This window comes from Rousettus aegyptiacus, unplaced genomic scaffold, assembly GCF_014176215.1.
Source record: "Rousettus aegyptiacus isolate mRouAeg1 unplaced genomic scaffold, mRouAeg1.p scaffold_m13_p_3, whole genome shotgun sequence".
Classification (NCBI taxonomy): domain Eukaryota; kingdom Metazoa; phylum Chordata; class Mammalia; order Chiroptera; family Pteropodidae; genus Rousettus; species Rousettus aegyptiacus.
Genome location: NW_023416306.1, coordinates 136,501,425 through 136,520,260, shown reverse-complemented (window position 1 = coordinate 136,520,260; position 18,836 = coordinate 136,501,425). Strand labels below are relative to the sequence as shown.

At 39.9% G+C, this 18,836-nt stretch overlaps 1 protein-coding gene across 9 annotated transcripts in view; it reads left to right on the top strand.

Moving 5' to 3' along the window:
- Positions 1–17,815, top strand: part of TRIM9 (tripartite motif containing 9) — a 99,698-nt gene extending 81,883 nt beyond the window's left edge. For 2 of the 9 annotated variants that reach the window (XM_036239218.1, XM_036239217.1), the window contains exons 8-12: positions 6,891–7,079; positions 9,629–9,670; positions 10,088–10,111; positions 10,958–11,261; positions 13,732–17,815. In XM_036239218.1, coding sequence (XP_036095111.1) covers positions 6,891–7,079; positions 9,629–9,670; positions 10,088–10,111; positions 10,958–11,261; positions 13,732–14,011 — 839 coding nt within the window. In that variant the 3' untranslated portion in view covers positions 14,012–17,815. The remainder of the gene's footprint in view (positions 1–6,890; positions 7,080–9,628; positions 9,671–10,087; positions 10,112–10,957; positions 11,262–13,731) is intronic. The other 7 variants (XM_036239225.1, XM_036239224.1, XM_036239222.1 and 4 more) reach the window with 6 other exon arrangements.
- The last annotated feature ends 1,021 nt before the right edge of the window (positions 17,816–18,836 follow it).

Genomic DNA, 18,836 nt, shown 5'->3' with positions numbered 1-18,836 from the left:
TACCTTGGGCTCACCTGGATCGTTTAAGATAATCTTCCCAAATGAAGATCCTTAACTTAATCACATCTGCAAAGGCCCTTTTGCCCTGTAAGGTAACATAGTCCCAGATTCTAGGGGTGATGATGTGGACATTTTGGGGCAAGCCATTATTTCACCTACCACACTCTATGAGGAAAGTATTATATTATTATTATTATTATTATTATTATTATTATTATTATTATTATTACTATTATCAATTATCATCGTCCCACTCTATATATGGGAAAACTGAGCCTCTGAGAGGTTAAGTAATATGTCAGACCAGACCTTTCATCCTCCAATGCCCAGCGCAGTGCACTTTGGTGCTGATATTACAACAGTGCGATTTGCACTCAACCAAAAGGAAGGAAAGAGGGAAAACTACCCTAAGTCTGTCTGCTAGGTGTCTGAAACATCTTGTCAAAATGAAGCAGTAGTGTGTAGCTGCCTCATGAGGTTATCCAGAAACCCCAGCCAGATATAGAAATTTAGCACTTTGAAAAAGTCATGTTAGAGTTTTGTTGAAAAGAATTGCATTCTGCTTTTAAAAAGGAGGTGTGGGAGTAGCTGTCATTTCCAGCATAATACCTAAGCTCCTTCTCAGGTCCTGTCCTTTTTTCACGTGTCTGCACTTCCTCTAGCTCCCCACCTCTACCCTTGCATGAGTGCTCACCTAAAGAGCCCCTACTCCTCATTTGGTACCAGCGGATGCTCTTGGCTGGCAGTGATGGGTTGCCACCTGGGGAGGAAAAGGAATGTTGGAGCCACATCTTCAAGGTCCTTGAAAGACCATGCCAAATGAGGTCTGGGACTCAGAGCTCTTGTTTGGGTAGAAACCACAAAGCTATTTATTCACAAAAGCTCTCAGCCCTTCAGATCTCAACCGTGAGGAAAATCAGGGAGAAGGTCTAGTGATAATTAGCAAATCCAGTTTTAGATAAGGCTGCAAATTCCAGCATTCCCAGCAAGGAGGCGCTCAGAGCACTGAAAAAAAAGTGTGCTCTCACACATCCTCTTCTTTGATTATCCATAGGCACCATCTCCCCAGCACTTTTCAGGACTGTTTATCTACTAACAATAAAAGGGTTGGGATTCCTGAAGATACATCGTAGAAATTGCTTTCTAAAAGGGGGCAGAGAAGGTGTTATTCATAAAGATTAAAATACCTTCTTTCTACCCATTAGACTCTCAGCATCACACTACACCTTCCCATGTGATAGCTCCTCCCACACATCAAAGGAAATAACCCAGAGAATATTAACTGGTGCAGACAGAGTATAGCCCCAGAATGGCCCCAGATGCATCTATCCAAAATCTCTGCAGATATTTCATGGTGATTTTGGACCAGCATAAGTACTATACTCTTAAACCCTGATGTACTGAGAGCCTCCCCCAGAGAAGCTGTAACCTTGTGGGGCAGGGGAAAGAACCTCATCTGATTTCAGAGAAAAAACAGGGAATGCCTCAACTCGCCCTCTTCCTGTGGCCAAAATCCCAAAGGGGAGGGTGATGTGTTTGCCTTTCAATCCCTGACTAGCACAGTCCATGGAACTGCTCTATCTAGAGAAGAAAGACTCATCTTCATTATAGAACAGGGTTTAGAGAATGATATTAGGTCACCTACGCAAAACTTGGTCACCCCTGAGACCACTAAAATGTGCCCTGTGGCCTGTAGCATGCACTTTACCTTTTGTACATTTCCAAGGTATAAAAGAGCAGCGATGGCCTTGTCACCTCCAAAGTTTTATGCACCAGGAATCGACCCTGCCAAGGTTCCTATCCAGCCCCACCACAGCTGGCAGTGAGATCAGATGTGTCCCTTAACCTCTCAGGACTTCAGAGTTTGTTTTTTTGTTTATTGGGTTTTTTTGTGGGTTATTTTTTTTTTTTTTTTGTCCCTAATAGTACAGACCTAGAGCAAATGATCTTTAAGACCTTTACAATTGTATTCCCTGGTTTTCATTTGCTGCTTCTCCAAAATTACTGCTGAAAGCTGTTAACTATTTCAGAAAAAGCTACTATGAATAGATGTAGATACCTCCTGCTTCCTCCAAGGGTTTTAGTGGGTCTTAGAGATCTGCCATGACACAGAAAATTCAACGCTAATAGGAAATAGTTGATAGGGAATCAGATCAGAAAAAGTATATGGTCCACTGGAGATATTTCTCCTATGCCTCTGACTTCGCTTTTCCTGATCCAGAGAATCACACCCTCCCCCAAAATAACGTAGTTAAAAAAATATGCATTTCCAGGACAAAAATCCTTCAAGGGAAGTAAATCATACCTGAACAAATTTGGGTAGATTTTTTTAAAAAGCCAAGGTGAAAGGCATGATGGTAATTCTCAGAGCCCAGAAAAGAGAGAGATTTTGTTCCTTTTAATTTTGACAATGTGCATGATAACCCAGGGAACTTCCTGAATTCTTCCATAGGACGGAATTGGATCCAGACCCTATTTTTGGTTCTGGGGAATGTGCTTTTTAATTGACACTCTGGGGAGCAGTTTAGTCCCTTGGAATCTCCTGTATCTATTTGAAATATAGGAATTTTCAGCTCTGCTGATAATAGTTCCTTATAAATAGTGCCATGGTATTCTAAATTGTAGTGGAGGACATTGTGACAGAACATGTAACTGTCCCAGGGGTGGTAAGAGGCTGTTTCATTTCTTCTTTTAAAGGGAGGTTTTCAAAACAGATTTGTTTCTTACTTCTCAACTGCAATTAATGCCACATTTAAGAAAGCTTAAAATACCACCTTTCATTGTAAATTATGTACCAGTCGGACATAATTGTGACTTTAGATGCTTATTAGATCACTGAAGGAAACTGAGCCTTCTTCATTCATTTCTTTGTCTCTTTTAAAATCTTCCCAACAAAAGGAAATTCCTTTACAGCTGGTTTGTAATTAAACTGAAACTCATATTTACTGCTGCACGTGCAGCCCTTAGTGACATATCTTGCTTTACTACACTTGGAAATACAACCACCTTGTTGGACTAGTGCCCAAGGGCTGCTTAAGTTATGAAGCTGTTCACTACCAGACAGGAAGGCAACCGAGACTTTTACCAGGGCACAGAGGAAGCTGGATTAGTGTGTGCTGTCATAAGGAGCCCCCATCACTTTGCTTTTCCTCTTTGAACTCAAAAATAGCACCTCAAAGACCATACTTTACATTTCCAAAATACTCTACAACATTCATAGAAATATTCAGTACTCTGTGCACGTTGGAATCAGTCAAAAAAACTTCTACTCCCAGGAGTGTAAAAATCAGTCAGTAAGACACAGATTTTTTCTAAATTATTTTTCTTATGATCAGCTCTCCTGTGAATGTGTTTCCCAGCTGCTCGGTTCTCATATAATGTCTGGCACATGGTAGGTGTTCAATAAATGTTAGCTAGCGAACAAATAAAAGAAGTATACAGTAAACCAAACCAGAGTACACCACCTAGATATTCTTTTTTCTCCCAAAAGTCAGTAAATAGTAAGTGAGATCCCCCAGCCAACCTTTGCTTTGATAATTCTTGATTACTTCTTTTGAATAGAGGCTCCAACTCCAGAATCCAGGAATCCCAGGTGGGAAAGGAAAACAGCCCAGACAAGGGCAAAAGGAAAATGGTGGTTATTGACAGAGTTGACGGAAAGTGTGTCTTGACGGATCTCTGTTATGAAGACAGTCCCCATCCCAGAGCTACAGATATGTCTAGAGTGGCCACACCAGTATTCAGCCAGCATGCTGTTTTCCATTGCTCTTTCCTGCTAAACTGTTTTTACTTAGCAAGCTCTTCCACAGACAGGATCACTGCATGTGATGAAACAAGACAAGAAATTTAAAATCTTTTAAGGAGATATTTGTCTTTCTCTAATGATCTATACATTAAAAACTAATGATAATCATCCTGGATATTAGCTATGAACTGAAACATAGCTTCATATTGTGTATTCTGAAGAAAATAATAACCTCGTTCCTGCTTGTCTTGACTAATAGCCTTCTCCAGATCTCAGCAGTTGTACTTTGGAGGGGAGGAAGCAGGATATACATCCTGCATCCCATAGGTACAACACAGATACACACTTGGGTAGCTGTGTGTATGCTCAGTGTGAGTCTGTGTTATTTGGCTAAACCAGGGAGCGGCAGTAATGTTTCTGATATTGTCTTATCATCTTTTGTTCATATCTATGAACATGTCCAGAGGGGCATAACAAAAGTAAAGATTTGAAATCCATACCGTAGAAGAAAAGTGGAAATAGATTCTATTTATCCCAGAAAAGGGAAGATTCAAAGGAGATTGGTGACTGCCCTCAAATACTTTAAGAAATAGCAATCTGTTTTTTGTGGCCCCAGCTGATGAGTTGAGCTTCCAAAGAGGTATCTCTAGACCAATATAAGAAATAATCCTAAACTTTGAGTTCCTCGATCCAGGAGATTCCAAAGGGAAACTTGATGATTGCTCTTTATATGTTATTGAGTTAAGTGTCTTCTAAAACTCCTGCAATTTAAAATAATATCAAATGGCATAGATGACCCATAGGCAACTGACCAAATGTTTGCACTATATGCCATGAGGATGAGCATAAAAGGCACTGTTTGTTTAGTCTGGCCGGGATCAAGTGGACGTGCTCTCTCTATTGCAATTCATTTGGAAAGTTTTCATGACAAGGTAGAAAAAAAAATTTTTTTTTTTTTTTATTTGGGAGCTGATTGAGAAAATGGGGTAAGAGCCCAGCTGGTAGGGCATGGGAAGCCATAGGCGGGAAAAATTCAAAGACAGAAATGGAATGGTTGGATAACGTAGATATTAAATAATCTCGCCTGAATAGAGGGCATAGTTCAAGAGTGAGACGACTCAAGGAAAGCTGGGTCATCAATCCACAATGGAGCCACATAAAAGGATAGGAAAAACAGTAACTGTTTTAGTGGCAAGTTGTTAGCCCCATGAATAAGCATAGCTACCCTCAGGCCCACCCCGCAAAGTGCTATCCTTACCGACTTTAAGTTCTTCTTCCTGGTGCTGAGACTAGAAAAGGTAAGTACAACCCCTAATGGGCTCGTACGTGCTCCCCGAGGTCTGGATTCAGTACACATCTCTTCACTGGTTTTCAGATGATTACTTTCAGTATACTCTGAAAGTCATTTTACTATATATATCCTTTCCCTTAATTTTTAAAACAGCAAGTATTTGCAATGTAATTAATTGAATATTACCACCTGGTGAAAAAATACATTTCCAAGCCAATTTTTGTAAATAAAATCTTTGATTGACATAAATATCACTGTAAATGCCTTTTCTTCCTAAAAGAAGCTCATGTCAGTTTGTTGCTATATTACTATATTATTGTATTTTAGATTTTTCCATTAAACTAAAAGACTAATTTCCCCATGAGACAGTTATAATGGGAATTATTTCTGATTTACTGTTTATGAACAAAGAAATCATCACATATGTCAAGTCATCCAAACCATACAAAGTTTAGGCAGAAGAAAATTTATGTGTATTATTAGGATCACAACCCCTTAACTCTATAAATAGCAATTCCCTTTCTCTGAGAGTTGGTTTATACTTTTCTTAAAAAAAAAAAAAAAAAAATCCCCTCAAGAATAAGTCTAAAGCCTGAAATGCCAACTTTAATATTCTAAGTTCAAAAATGAAAATGGGGCAAGCTATTGCATATTAAATTTAAAATTTGCCAATGCCCTTGTTCTGAGCTTTTCAAGTAGGATCATGTTCCACACACATGCACTCCAGGTTTTTTTTGCTCAAATGTGCCCAGAATAGCATTTTCAAAGGATAAAGTGTGGATTCAACACAGAAGGTGAGCTAACAGACTCAATCTAGAAAAATATTCCCAGGAATACCCTCTGCCACCAATGTAATTTTTTTTTTCAGTGTAAAGAAAGTTCCTTGGAGGTTTTGGACATATTGTCTGTATTTTCTAAATTATAGCTATCAAACTGAGTTCTGAGAAGGCCTCAATCAGTAAAACTTCTATCTCTGATCAGGCCACGCTACTGCAAAGAACCAGTTACTGACTGACAAAAGAGAAAGGAGTAATTTTAGTAATTTAGAGAAACTACCTCACAGGCCTTTCTAAAACTGTATCAAGCAATTGCTAAGTTGTTATTCTGGTATAATAGTGATCTTCATGCCAGACCTGAATATCTGAAAATACTTTTTTTTTGCTGCCAACGCACCTCACTGCTGCCCATGGTTGTTAATTATTAGACCAGAGATGTTCAAGTGGCGTCCCTAGGGCCTGATCCTAATTCAGAAATAGAAGAAGTGTTCCTTCCCTGATTACTTGCTCAGCCCTCTCTTCCTCTCCTATTCGAAGAGCAAGTCTTGAGTGTGCTGGTATAGAAAAATCATCTCATCTATTTAGAAATGGGAAATATATTAAGAGAGAAAAGGAAAAATATGGAACAGTGCGGGATTGGTAAAAACCATCATCTCCTAAATAGACGACACCTTTTGCGAGGCCATTGTTGGACAGGTAGTAACTTCCCAGGCAGCTGAAGGGAGTGAAGTAATCTCCTCTTGGTCATCGATAGTTAAAGTTTCCCTCTAAAGTTTCCAAATTCAACTCTAAAGACATTCAATTAAAAGAAAACATTCCAGAATACATTCCTTACTATGAAAAATTGGGAGGAGATGACCGCAACTGTCTGTGACGTTCCAAGGGTCCTCTGGTCGTGGGTTCTGACCTGCCAAGAATTCCCTCCCAGTCCCAAGCCACTTTGGATTAGTAAATGCCTGTGTCACGTGTGGGCTGGATGAGGCTTTGTACAGATACACTGGTGAGGCAGGTCTTGGGAGACTGTGCACAGGCAAGTGGCAGATTTCTGATCTCCAGTTTGCATTGATCTTACATTTAGACACAGATTCAGAAGAACAGACACCCCCTTTTCCAGTGCCTTCGGAAAGAATGCCGCTCCGTAGAATGAGTCCTTTCTCCTCCACCCTTAATCTACAACCCAGCTTTCCCGGGAGATCCTACTTTGATTTCCGATCCTCACCCCACCAGCTGAGCTTGCATTCCTCCTTACAGTCTCTCAATGCACCGGGTGAGCTGAGCTCCTCTGACCTTTCTTCTTGATCTCTGTGCCTTGAGGGCATCTCTGAAATTCCTGTTTTGTTCTTGCCATTCATGTGTGTGGAGAGGGCGATGAGCTGGTCTCTGTGTCTGTGGCCTGCTTCTGCTATGAGGGGCATTTGGATGACGGAGCTTTGTGGCATTCTTGTTTGTGTGGTGTGAGGACCCACCGTCGAGTTGTGGTCAATGTGTAATGGCATTGGAAAGTGATGAGTGAAGTTGTTCTTTTTGCACAAGCTTGAACTGCCATGGATAGCCTGTTCTATCATTACATGCAGTGGCATAGCATGGCACAGGTGCTGGCTAAGGTGAGGCCTTAGTTTGGAGGTTTGCAACACTTGCTGTATCCAGGAAACCAGCTGTGGCTGGGAGACTGGATCAGTGCATCCAGCCTGGAGTGGTCTGATTAAACATAGACTCAAGAGATCTTTATTGAAAAAATAAAAGTCAAAATCCACCAGCAGCAGAATGCATCACACAAAGCAGAAAAATCAGAGAGCAGAAAATGAGTTTTTTTCTGCCAAAGCCTGTGCTCACTGGTAGGACAGTCTGGCTCACGGCTGTTTTTCCCCAAGCAAAGGGGCAGGACCACCACTAGCTGAATCAGAAACCTTTAACTAGCCTAAGGCCCAAAGATCGGCATCATAGAAAAGTCTGGCCTCCCCAAAGTTTTCCACAGGCAAATGACTTGTGACAGGGCATTAGGCCGATTTCAGGGAAGCTAGACTTGTGTTACCATACAGTGAATTGTCTAGCAAACAGAATCTTTAAATATCTACAGTGCAAACCTATTTGATCTCTTCAGGACTATATTGTAATCATGGATACACGTGATGCACATTTCACATTTCCAAAGATTTCTTTTGTTTTTTATTTTGTTCTTTTTGCTCATCCCACATCCTGGAATGAAGAAGGCCACAGCATGGCAGTGCAAAAAGGGTGCAGGGACTTCAAGCTCTCTTTAAAATGACATTTTTCTTTGTGCTTTTATGTTTCTTATTGTTTTTCTGTGCACTACTGGCTTTTAAACATGCTTTGTTATGGAATCCTTTTCACTTGTGTCTAATGTACTGAAATATTGTAATAGTCTTTGTAATGTACATTGTCTCAAGAATAAAATGAAATGTGGGTTTGGGGATATTTTATGGCTGCATTTGACAGCACTGTTATCACTGTATTGTTGAATCTTAAATGTATGATGGTGTGTTTAATGTAAAAATACTTCAGAAAATTTGTTTTGAAAAAGACTTGCACAAGGCATGATTCATTTAAAAATTTTAAAAGCCCTATTCAGATTCTACAAATTTACTTTCGAAGGTGGATAGGAGATCCAGTTTTAAAACTCATTCCATTTTAAAACTTCTGTACTTGCTAAGCTCTAATTCAAGAACAGGAATTGAAGTGATGATGGAAACTGAACATAAAATTCAGCCATGGAGTTGGGAGAAAATGATTCTTTTGTGAGTTCATCTCTGAGTAAAAGGAAGTAGCCAAAAAGTAAGATCATAATCTTTAAATTTTGTTTTTTGACTCCATCATTAGACCTCCTTAAATTGCTTTTTTAATTCTTCTGAAATTCTTTTAATTCAGTTTATTGTCCTTTAATTGTATTAGAAATTAGCATGTAAGGGCCTTACCAAGTTGAAAAAAAGTGAGCGATCTTTTCCAGGGAATACCTTAGTTAGTTCAACAAAAACACATTTTCTAGATCTGTCCCTGACACCACTAGAAACAGTAGTTTATACACCTTTGAGCATTTTAAGACAAGACTGCTTCTTCCACCCCAATGTAACTTTTCATGGGGTAGATAGGGGTATCCAGATCTTAAAGCAGCGGGGAGAGTGGTTGAAAAAGTTCCACAGGTGATTTTAATATATCTCTGGGACCACTCCCAACCCCATCATCCACCATCTCACCTCCTCTCTCTTAGCTGAGAAGGATTGATGTAGTAAATCTAAGAAGATGAGATAATTTTTGTTTTTACTACATTTACTTCATGTCATTATTAATAGTCATTAGGTATATTTATTGACATATGTATTACATTTACATTTAGCTAAATATGTTTCGTTTAACTTGGGCCCAAGTCACAATGAAGGCCTTTTGGCATAATTCAAGTTAGAAGTTCATGGAATAGTGATGTAGAATAGAATTTTATCAAGACCCAGTATTTTCTCCATTTTAGTTGAATGAATTTTTCTCATTTTTAAACAGTAAGCTTTCTTGATGTGGAAACTTTAGTGGAAAAGATTGAACTTGGAAGATGATGGAAATTTAAGCTATACAGTTTAGAATCAACTGGAGGAGGATTTGAAAATGGAAAAAAAGATATACTTTGTATTTCAAAAGGCAGAGAAACAATTTTTACCCAGCAAAGTAAACTAACATAGGAAGGGCTTTGGTTTTTCATGAATCAGGCCTCTGGTAACTCTGTTCAGCTGGTGCTTGTAAATGTATACAAATAATTTTTATCAACCTGGTTGTTGTTTCATAGCTTTGATGTGTAGTATCTCTTTATAGGATGCAATTTTGAGACACAATCTGCACCTTACTCTCAATTAGGCAAGTATACCTATTGTAATTGTTATCTTTTACTTATGTGATTGGTATGCTCACCAATTTCCTTCACAAAATAAATGGCAATAGCTTATTTTATGTCAATAAAATTGTCTAATTGTCATTCAAATTTCATTATAACAGCTTCTCAAATAATTAGAAAAATCAGAGATACCTGTATTTTTAAATGTTATACCTCAAGAAGATTACTTTCCTCCCAGTTTTCTTATATGTCAATGCAAAGCACTCTTTATGAGCGCTAAATGTGGTGAAGGTACAGTCAGACCATCTGTTGTAGTGTTTGTAGTGTTTTAAATTAAACTTGTTTTTTGATATTAGCCTATCAAAAGAGCCGTTTTCTTATCAATGTCAATTTTGCTTCCTATTTCTTTCTCCCATGCCTTTCACTTGGAATGACAACAGTTGACATTAAAAAGCTGTTGGCAGGTATGGAATAACCTTATTCTGTTACAAATAACAAAGACCTATGTGCACGTGAGGTGACTCACAGGTTCAATAAATCAGCAGTGACATCTTTCCAGAGTGTGTTATTCGTAGGCAGCATTTAGAATTCGGGGCATAACAATGTATACAAAGACATCATTCTCTTTGCACCTAATGTCCAAAATACTGACTGTGCTAGCAAAATATTTTACATGTTAGTGTTAGGACTAACATACAAACTGTATTTTCAAGTTACGAAGCAACCTGTCTTATGTCCAAGTCAGCAATCACGCATGAAAATTCGTTTATGTTGCTGATAGCTTTATGGCTTTTGAGCTTTCACTAACGGTGAGGACGTTTTCACAATGACTAGATTTTAGCATCCTGCTGATGGATATTTTCTGGTTTCATGGTGTGTTTTATCCCTCCTCCATCTGGGACTCTAGATCCTAGCCTCCCTGCCCCAGGGTTACACAAGCACCCGAAGCACATCCCTCTCCCTTTATGTCTCTGGTGCACTGTTCTGCCAGTCACCAGGTGAAGGGACTTGCACTTTCCAAAATCAATGCCACTTCACTCCCGGATCCCCTGGTTGGGAGTGCAGTCTGAACCAGGTAACCCCTGCTGAATCAGTCGTGTGTCCTCCATCTGCTTCTGAGCACAGAGAGTACCAACTCCCAGGAGGTGGCCCCTGTCTGTACACTCACAGCCCCTTCTGGCCCTCGATGCCTCCTTCCTGCATAGCAGCATGAAAACAGGACACAACACTCCTCTCCCACCCAGGAGCCTGTTATGGTGTTGAGTTCATTGGGTCCATCTTAGTAACCCACTCCCTTCTCTTGTTCCCAGTGGCCTGGTTTGCTTTTGACCCTGGCTCGGCACACTCTGACATCATCTTCTCCAATGACAACCTGACTGTGACCTGCAGTAGCTATGATGACCGGGTGGTGCTGGGGAAGACCGGCTTCTCCAAGGGTGTCCACTACTGGGAATTAACTGTGGATCGCTATGACAACCACCCCGACCCTGCTTTTGGCGTGGCTCGCATGGATGTGATGAAGGATGTGATGTTAGGAAAGGACGACAAAGCTTGGGCAATGTACGTGGACAATAACCGGAGCTGGTTCATGCACAACAACTCGCACACCAACAGGTACCCTATAGCCCCCAAACCAAGCCTTCTTCACGTTGGCTTCTGGTCAAAATGAGAGCCCAAGTTAAAAGACCTATCAAATAGACAACATTAAGGAAGTCAGGCAGACGGTCTTCACTTAGTAGCAACAGATGTCTACTTACTAGTCTTAACTGAGTCCATCTTAGTAGGGGTTTTTTTATTTGTTTGGGGGAGGTTGTGTTTTTTTGTTTGTTTTGTTTTGGTTTGTTTTTTTTGTTTGTTTTTTCATTTTGTTTTGTTTTGTTTTTGGTTTTTGTTGTTTTTGTTGTTGTGGTGGTGGTTTTTTTTGCATAATGACAGAGACATGAGTGTTTTCCTAGGCTATTCATTGCTATATTCTACCCATGGCTGGAAACTAGGAATCACCATGTGTATCTATTATAGGAAAACATTCCAGGATTCTAAAATCCAGTCCTATAACTTATCAGAAAAGCACTTCTGCACAAGTTATTGAGTTTCCCTAAACCTGGATTTTCAAATCCACCAAATTAGGATAATAATATTTTTCCAGGAATATTCACAAGATTAGATGGGATATGCAAAAATGCCTCACAGCAGAGGCACCTAAAAATAGAAGCCATTGTTATTATTATGATGATTGTTATCAATACCACTGCTCAGAATAGAAGCTATTTAATAGACTAAATGTCATGGGCACCAATTTGGATAGCTTCGTACTTGAAGAGCTGTCTTAATGATTGTATGGATTCAGTTGACTGAGGAAAGAGAACATAGTGATCTCCTTAGGTTTTTCTCTAACACCAAAATATAGGCAATTATAATTTAACCCATACTGTAATATTTTCCTTAGACTTCCTTTTTTCATTTGGTTTTCTACCTCACATATATTTTTCAAAACCTTCCTAGATAGATAAGTGTCTTTCATGAACACTGGTCCTTTTTATTCTTGAAGATTTCCTTAGGGTACATTCTCATCGATGTCTCTGAAAAAAAAATTCGATTTTATTCAGCCAAGTCAAAGGAAAGTGAGTCAGGCAGTGGTAAGACAGTGAATTCAACCCTTTCAGCTTTTTCTATATGCTCATTGCTGCCTCTTCTCCAGCCAGGAGGATTCCTAGGTCCTCCACTTTCCATTCCCTTGGATATTTTTTATATACCTCCATTCCGGTGTGTATTATTCACTATCACTCTAAGTGAACACACATACCATTTAAGCCTGATATCAATCCTACTAGGTTTAGATAAGCCATTATCTTCAGTGATTTACATTTTGGGGGAACCCTCTGGCACTAGATCTCTGATGCCATCACCTATGTACCATGTATCTTTTCCCTTTTAGCTTCTTTATTTTGGAGTGATGGAGCGAATAATAACAAAACTCACGCTATAAAAAGAAACACATTCTTAAACCTGAACACGTCTGCTTGCATGCAAACTGCATGTCATTTGTGCTGTCATTGAAGCTGTGAATTAACAAGATGCAATTTATAAACCTATTTTTTTAACAACTATGTGCAGTCTGTATTCTGCATGCCAGGGAACAGAACAACACTCTTAAATTTCCATGCTCTGCTGAGATGAGGAAGAAATTCAATAGTACTAGATCACAAAGAGGAGAAAAAAGACAAATCTGATCATCATGCTTAATAGCTTTTGTGAAACCATCAACTGAAGCATAAGACACAATTCATTGTAAAATGACATTTGAATGTGGGTTCTTTAAAAATCACTCCATCTCCCACAGCATAATTACTTTATAAAGGAGAATCCTCTTCTTCAATGATGTCATTTTACAGAAAGCCTTCAATTTCCCAATTCAAACTCAACATGTCAAAAACTACCATCTTTCTGGAATGAGTGTCTCTATTTAATAGGTAGCATAAACCTCCAAATCCAATTTTTCATGCATGTGTTTTAGGTTCAGCTAAAGTGCTTATTTATTTTGATTTTTAAATTAAACCATTTTGTATTAAATGACATTTAATTCACACCTTTTGTGTGAGGGGTATAACACTGCTATGGACAGAACTCTGACAGCCCATTTCTTGGTTTGTAATGTTTTGTTTTCTGAGCTGTGTCTAGAGGTAGAGACTCTATATGAATGAATTCCCTCTCAGCAGTAGCACAGCAGCGTGGTTGAACCTATATATTCTCAACTCAGGCTAACACTTCCCCCAAGGGAGTGAAATTTGTATGTGGAGAATGAGCACAAAAACAAACAAATAAAAACAAAACAAAACAAAACCTTACCTTTCTTATATATAAAGCACAGATATACATACAGCACATAAACAGATACAGAGTATATCTGTGGTATTAAAATTTTATGTGAGGAGGAGAGATTAGGAAAAAATATGTTTTAAAAGGCTCCTGGGATTGGGGGATGATGCTTTTAAACAGGTTGAGAAACACTGGTTTGACCATACAAAAGGGAAGTTTCTAGAAGGACGACAGGCGAGTGAAACCTAATTGTTTTCTTTTCCCACAGAACTGAGGGAGGGATCACAAAAGGGGCCACAATAGGGGTCCTCCTTGACTTAAATAGAAAAACTTTGACATTTTTTATCAACGATGAGCAGCAAGGGCCCATAGCGTTCGAGAACGTGGAGGGCCTATTCTTCCCGGCAGTCAGCCTGAACAGGAACGTGCAGGTAAGCGCCGTGCCCCTGAAGAGGCTTCTGCTGCTTGAGTCTCAGAGGCTGCTCCTGGCAGGTAAACAAATCCATCCCGAGAAGAGGGAAGCCAACCGTGTTAGACATGCAGGGTAGGAGGAAGGAGAGGGATCAATGTTGACAACTGACATGATTCCAAACCAGCCTGAGCCCCTTCGTTATACTTGGTCACAGTCTAGTTAACAGCAAGTGGGAAATTGGAATTATATTCATGGTTTGCTAATGATCGTCCCTCTGAGCCTTGATTTCATCTCTAGTAGAAATGGAACCCTTAAACCAGCTGGCATAAAAACAAAAGACTTGTGCAAAGTTCCATGAGTGCCTGGGGCAGGGGAGGAGGAGTCGTGGGAGGGGTGGCTGGAGGTATAGGACTGAAGTACTAACGCCCTCATCAGAAATTTTGAGCGTCTTCTCTGCACTCTTATTTGCTTCTACGGGGATAGAAAACACATTTCCTGCCTAAAAGTTAGTTACTTATAATTTAGAAAATTAAAATAGAAAACAAGTTTCTTCTTATCCATTCCTTCAACAATTACCTATTGAGTGCCTTTAATATGTAAGCCACTGTTATAAGTATTTTTGTTTATCAGCGAAAGCAAAACAGGTAAAAATCTCGCCCTCATGTTCTGGTTGTACAAGACAGACAGCAAATAAGAAGCACAATTGCTACATTAATTACATAGTGTGTTAGAAGGCAATAGTGCAATAAAGGAAAGACCAGGAGGAGAGTAATGGGGATCAAGAATGCTGGGGTTGGGAGGGCATTGGGTGGTCAGTGAGGGTGGGCCTTATTGTAGTCACAGGTAAGCTGAGCCTTGAAGGTGGTGAGGGAGCGAGCTGTGTGGAACTTTCCAGGCAGAAGGAACAGCCAGGACAAAGCTTCTAAGCCATGAGGGGCCTTACATGGGCACGGAAGGACCAAAAGGCCATGGGCTAGAGTGATGGCGGTAGGGGGCAGTGGGAAAGATCAGAGCCCTGTGGGGAAGGATGCGCCCTGCCAGCCACTGCTTCATTTCCCTCTTGAGCTGGAACTTGCACTGTCAGCTGTGAACTTCATTCAGCAATTAAGTTAGTTAAGGCTTGAGAATCAGTATGTACAGTAATCAACCCAGTGACCTCTGCTCTCCTCTCTTCCTGCAGCTAGTTGGGGTTTTCTGGGAGGCTGAAATCTAGTCTATCAGGTTTAGCCCTCACATTGAAGGAAAGAAAACCATAAATTACTCTAGAAGTGAATCTTAGAAAAAGCTCATTCAAAGTTTTCCACATTTTCAACTGTTCCGAGATGGTCTGGGGAAGAAAGGGAGAGATGACAGTGGTTTCATGGTCCTAGCCTTGTCCACTGAGGTCAGACAGAAGTCAGTGAACAGGATAAGTGCCCATGTTTCTTCATAGCTGGCAATCATCTACGCAATCTCAAAATGAAAGGTTTATCCTAATTGGAATAACGAGTGGACAAATAACAAAGGAAGCATTGTCTGCTCATCTCTTCTCTAACTATGGATTTGGCAGTGATCACTACGATGTGGCCAATAGGCTTTGCTACCTGCAGATTAATGCCTGAATCTACAGTCATGAGGAATACAGTCTCCCCCAGAATCTTAAAAGAGGCAGGTGGATAAGAACCATATTATCTCCAGGATTTGGGAGCCCACCATGGTGGCCAGGCTCTTAGCACAAGCTGAATTCTACTAGACTTCCCTTTAATGTGTTCTAGAATAGATAGATGTTAAAGTGAGCAGACCCCCTTTTGAAGTAGGAGCATATCCACCACGCCCTGGGGAGGAGGATGCAGGGGTGTTTTCTAGGGTGCCTCCAGGACTCACAGTCTCTCCCTCCAGGTCACGCTTCACACCGGGCTCCCAGTCCCTGACTTCTACTCCAGCAGAGCATCAATCGCCTAAGGACGTGCGGTGGAGGCGCCAGCTGCCTATTCTGACCTCCACCTGAAAAGCAACAGCAAGGAGTTCAGCCAGAGAGTGGAGGAGCACCAGAGAGCCGGAAGGAGAGGGAGAAGGAGGAGAGAAAAGCTGGTCCTCTACAGTCTTTACACCCCACAGCTCCATCCCTTTTTCTTCCAGCCTCTCTACTGCTGTAATTGCCTGCGTTTGCTTCCAAGTTCAGCAATTCCAACGAACAGAAGACCTAGACAGCCCACCATGCCACTGTTTCCACTCCCAGATTTTGCTTTTATTTAACTTAATTTTTTATGTGGGTGAGTTATATTTGGTTCTTTTCTGATCATGTTATTGGCGACTTACTGAAATGGCAGTGTCAAGAGGAAATTCTCCTGATAGCTTTTTTCTTGAACCTCCTGTCAAAGAGGTTGTAGGAAGAGGAAGGAAAGAATGAGCTGAATTTTGGAGCTTACAGTTTACCTCCTAGAATGTTCTTGCCCTGTTACCTCCCATGCAGTGTTAATAACTCTGCATAACTAATCTTTGGGAGGTGGGCAGAGTGAATGTAGCATTGAAAAGTTTTAACTATCCCATCGGAGCACAAAAGTATCAGCTACACAGCGACCCCAAAAGTTCACAGTGGGTAGGATCATTAGGGCGGACCAGGAACACTGGTCACTCAGTGAAACTGGAAAATCTCTAGACACAGGCAGACCAGGGGACTTAACAATTTGGTTCATTTACTTAATCCAAGTTTTTAACTAAGAGCCTACTATGGACCAGGCACTGTTCTAGATACTGGAGCAACTGCGGTGAATACACAGGTGTGGTTTCTGCCCTCTGGAGCTTATATTCTGAGAGAACAAACAAAAATAAAATAATTACAAATTGTTGTAACTAGAAAGGAAATAAACACGGGACAAAGAGGCTCATTGACAAGATCTTTTAAATCTGCTAGAATGATGCTAAAAATCCACTTATTCTGGCCATGGCACCAGAAACATACCAACTCGATGCCTTTTCAACCGTGCTATTTTAATTCTGGTACCTGCCTCCATCCATCACAGAGCCCTTCTTTGGTAGAAATTATGTCAGCATTCTTATTTGTTAATGCTGACATGATACTTAGCCTTAAAATTAAATGTGAAAGAAAGATAGTGGCCAGAAGGAGAAGGACCCATCGTCAGTAACGGGGGATCTTAAGTTGCAGTCCACAGCATTCACATTCTCAGGATAAACACGCCTGTCTCCATGTATACTCTCTGTGCCTGTTACAAATGAGAAATCCATCTACTCAGCTGCCATTTACAAACTAACCTTCTAGAGTACTTCAAATAATGTTGGGGGGAAAATGGAACTGTATGTCATTGCTAAGACTGAGAACAGAATAATAACGCTTATTACTTCTCTATTATAGAGATAGGCTTACATGAGTTACTCTTCAATTTCTTTAGCTTGACATGAAATTTTAGAAAATGTAGGATCTCAAAAGAAGTTCTCATTAGTTATCTAAATATTTGCCAGCGAGCTAAGAAATTCACTAGGAAAAACAAACAAACAAAAACAAGAATTACAAATAGAAGGGAAGTCATAGGATGGGAAAGCTACTGAATTAAAGTTTTGGCAAAAAGTAATATATGTAAATAGCTAATTATTTACTTTTGTGCTTACTTGATTTAGATTATTTTCTAGTCACGTGTATCTAATTTATTGACTGGGTGCTATCCTGTTGATGTTCATCTTGGTTTTTCTCGGCTGTAGAAGAACTCTGTTGCAGGGCAACACTAGTTTGATATTTGATTTACTCTCCAATGAGACTTGATGGCTGTGCCGCTGTAGACTCATAGTTACTCCTGTTCTTTATTAAATTCATCCTGCTAATTAGATTTCTAGTGACTTGTAACATGTACTTTACACAGAATTACAATTAGAAATGCATACAGCTACTGTACTAGAAAAGAAAATGATATTTCTGGTGTGCCAATAAATAGTTTTTATGAGAGAACATTATATGTCTCTTTAGAATTTCTTTAGACTTTTTTGCCTATTGGGGATGACAATTTACCTTTGTCAGAGCGATATTTCTTTAGTAAAGTGTAACTGGAACTACACAGCTATCCCCCAGAGGTCTTGAAAGCACGAGTTCTTCACCAGATACCTCCAGAGCACGGGAACTGTCTCTTGGTGGTGCTTAGTTCCTCAGTCTTAACTTAGCAGCAACATTCGTAGTTGGGATGCTTTTGGAGTCTGCCTCCCAACATGGGGGATTTACTTTAACAAACCTACTGCTCGAGATGCCACAAACTGGTACCACAAAATACGGCGTCGCTGACTATTTCAACCTGGCTCCTTCAACGTTTCTTTGAATGTTTAGCTATACAAATGTACAAAACATAAATAATACAATTATGTTTTGTACATTTGTATAGCTAAACCCTGTGATTGTTTTTAAATAATTACATTACTGATCTCCTTTACGCTGTGAATAGCCTTTTAAGATAAACCACCTTTGATATGGATTAAAAGAAAAACACCACCGAGAGGTATATGATCAAGGTTATAATCTCAGAGCGAAACATTGATAGCAGCTGCTGCTCTGCGTCTCTTCAGGTTTCTGCTCATTTCCCTCACTCCCTATCCTGATGCTTTTCTCTTCTTTCTCTATTGGTCCCATTTTTCTTTCGTTTTGTTTTGTTTTGTTTTCTTCCTCCTCTGTTCACTCCCTAATGGAACAGTTTAGCCATTTTTTACTCTTTTCATGGTACTAAGGTTCATGGAACTTCTGATCCCTGCTGTTTCCTCATAGAAGTGATTAAGTTATTTACAAGAAATCACCCCATTTTCTGGAAACAAGATTCTTTTTTTCTGCCTCTCACGCAGCATACATTAATCTTTTGCCCATGTAGTCAACTCACTGGGAAGAAAGGAAGGCTTACTGTTGAATAAAGACCTCTGCTTATGAATCAGAGGAACTGTAGTAATTAAACAAAGAAGTTCTTGGATCACACTACCATATAATTTATATG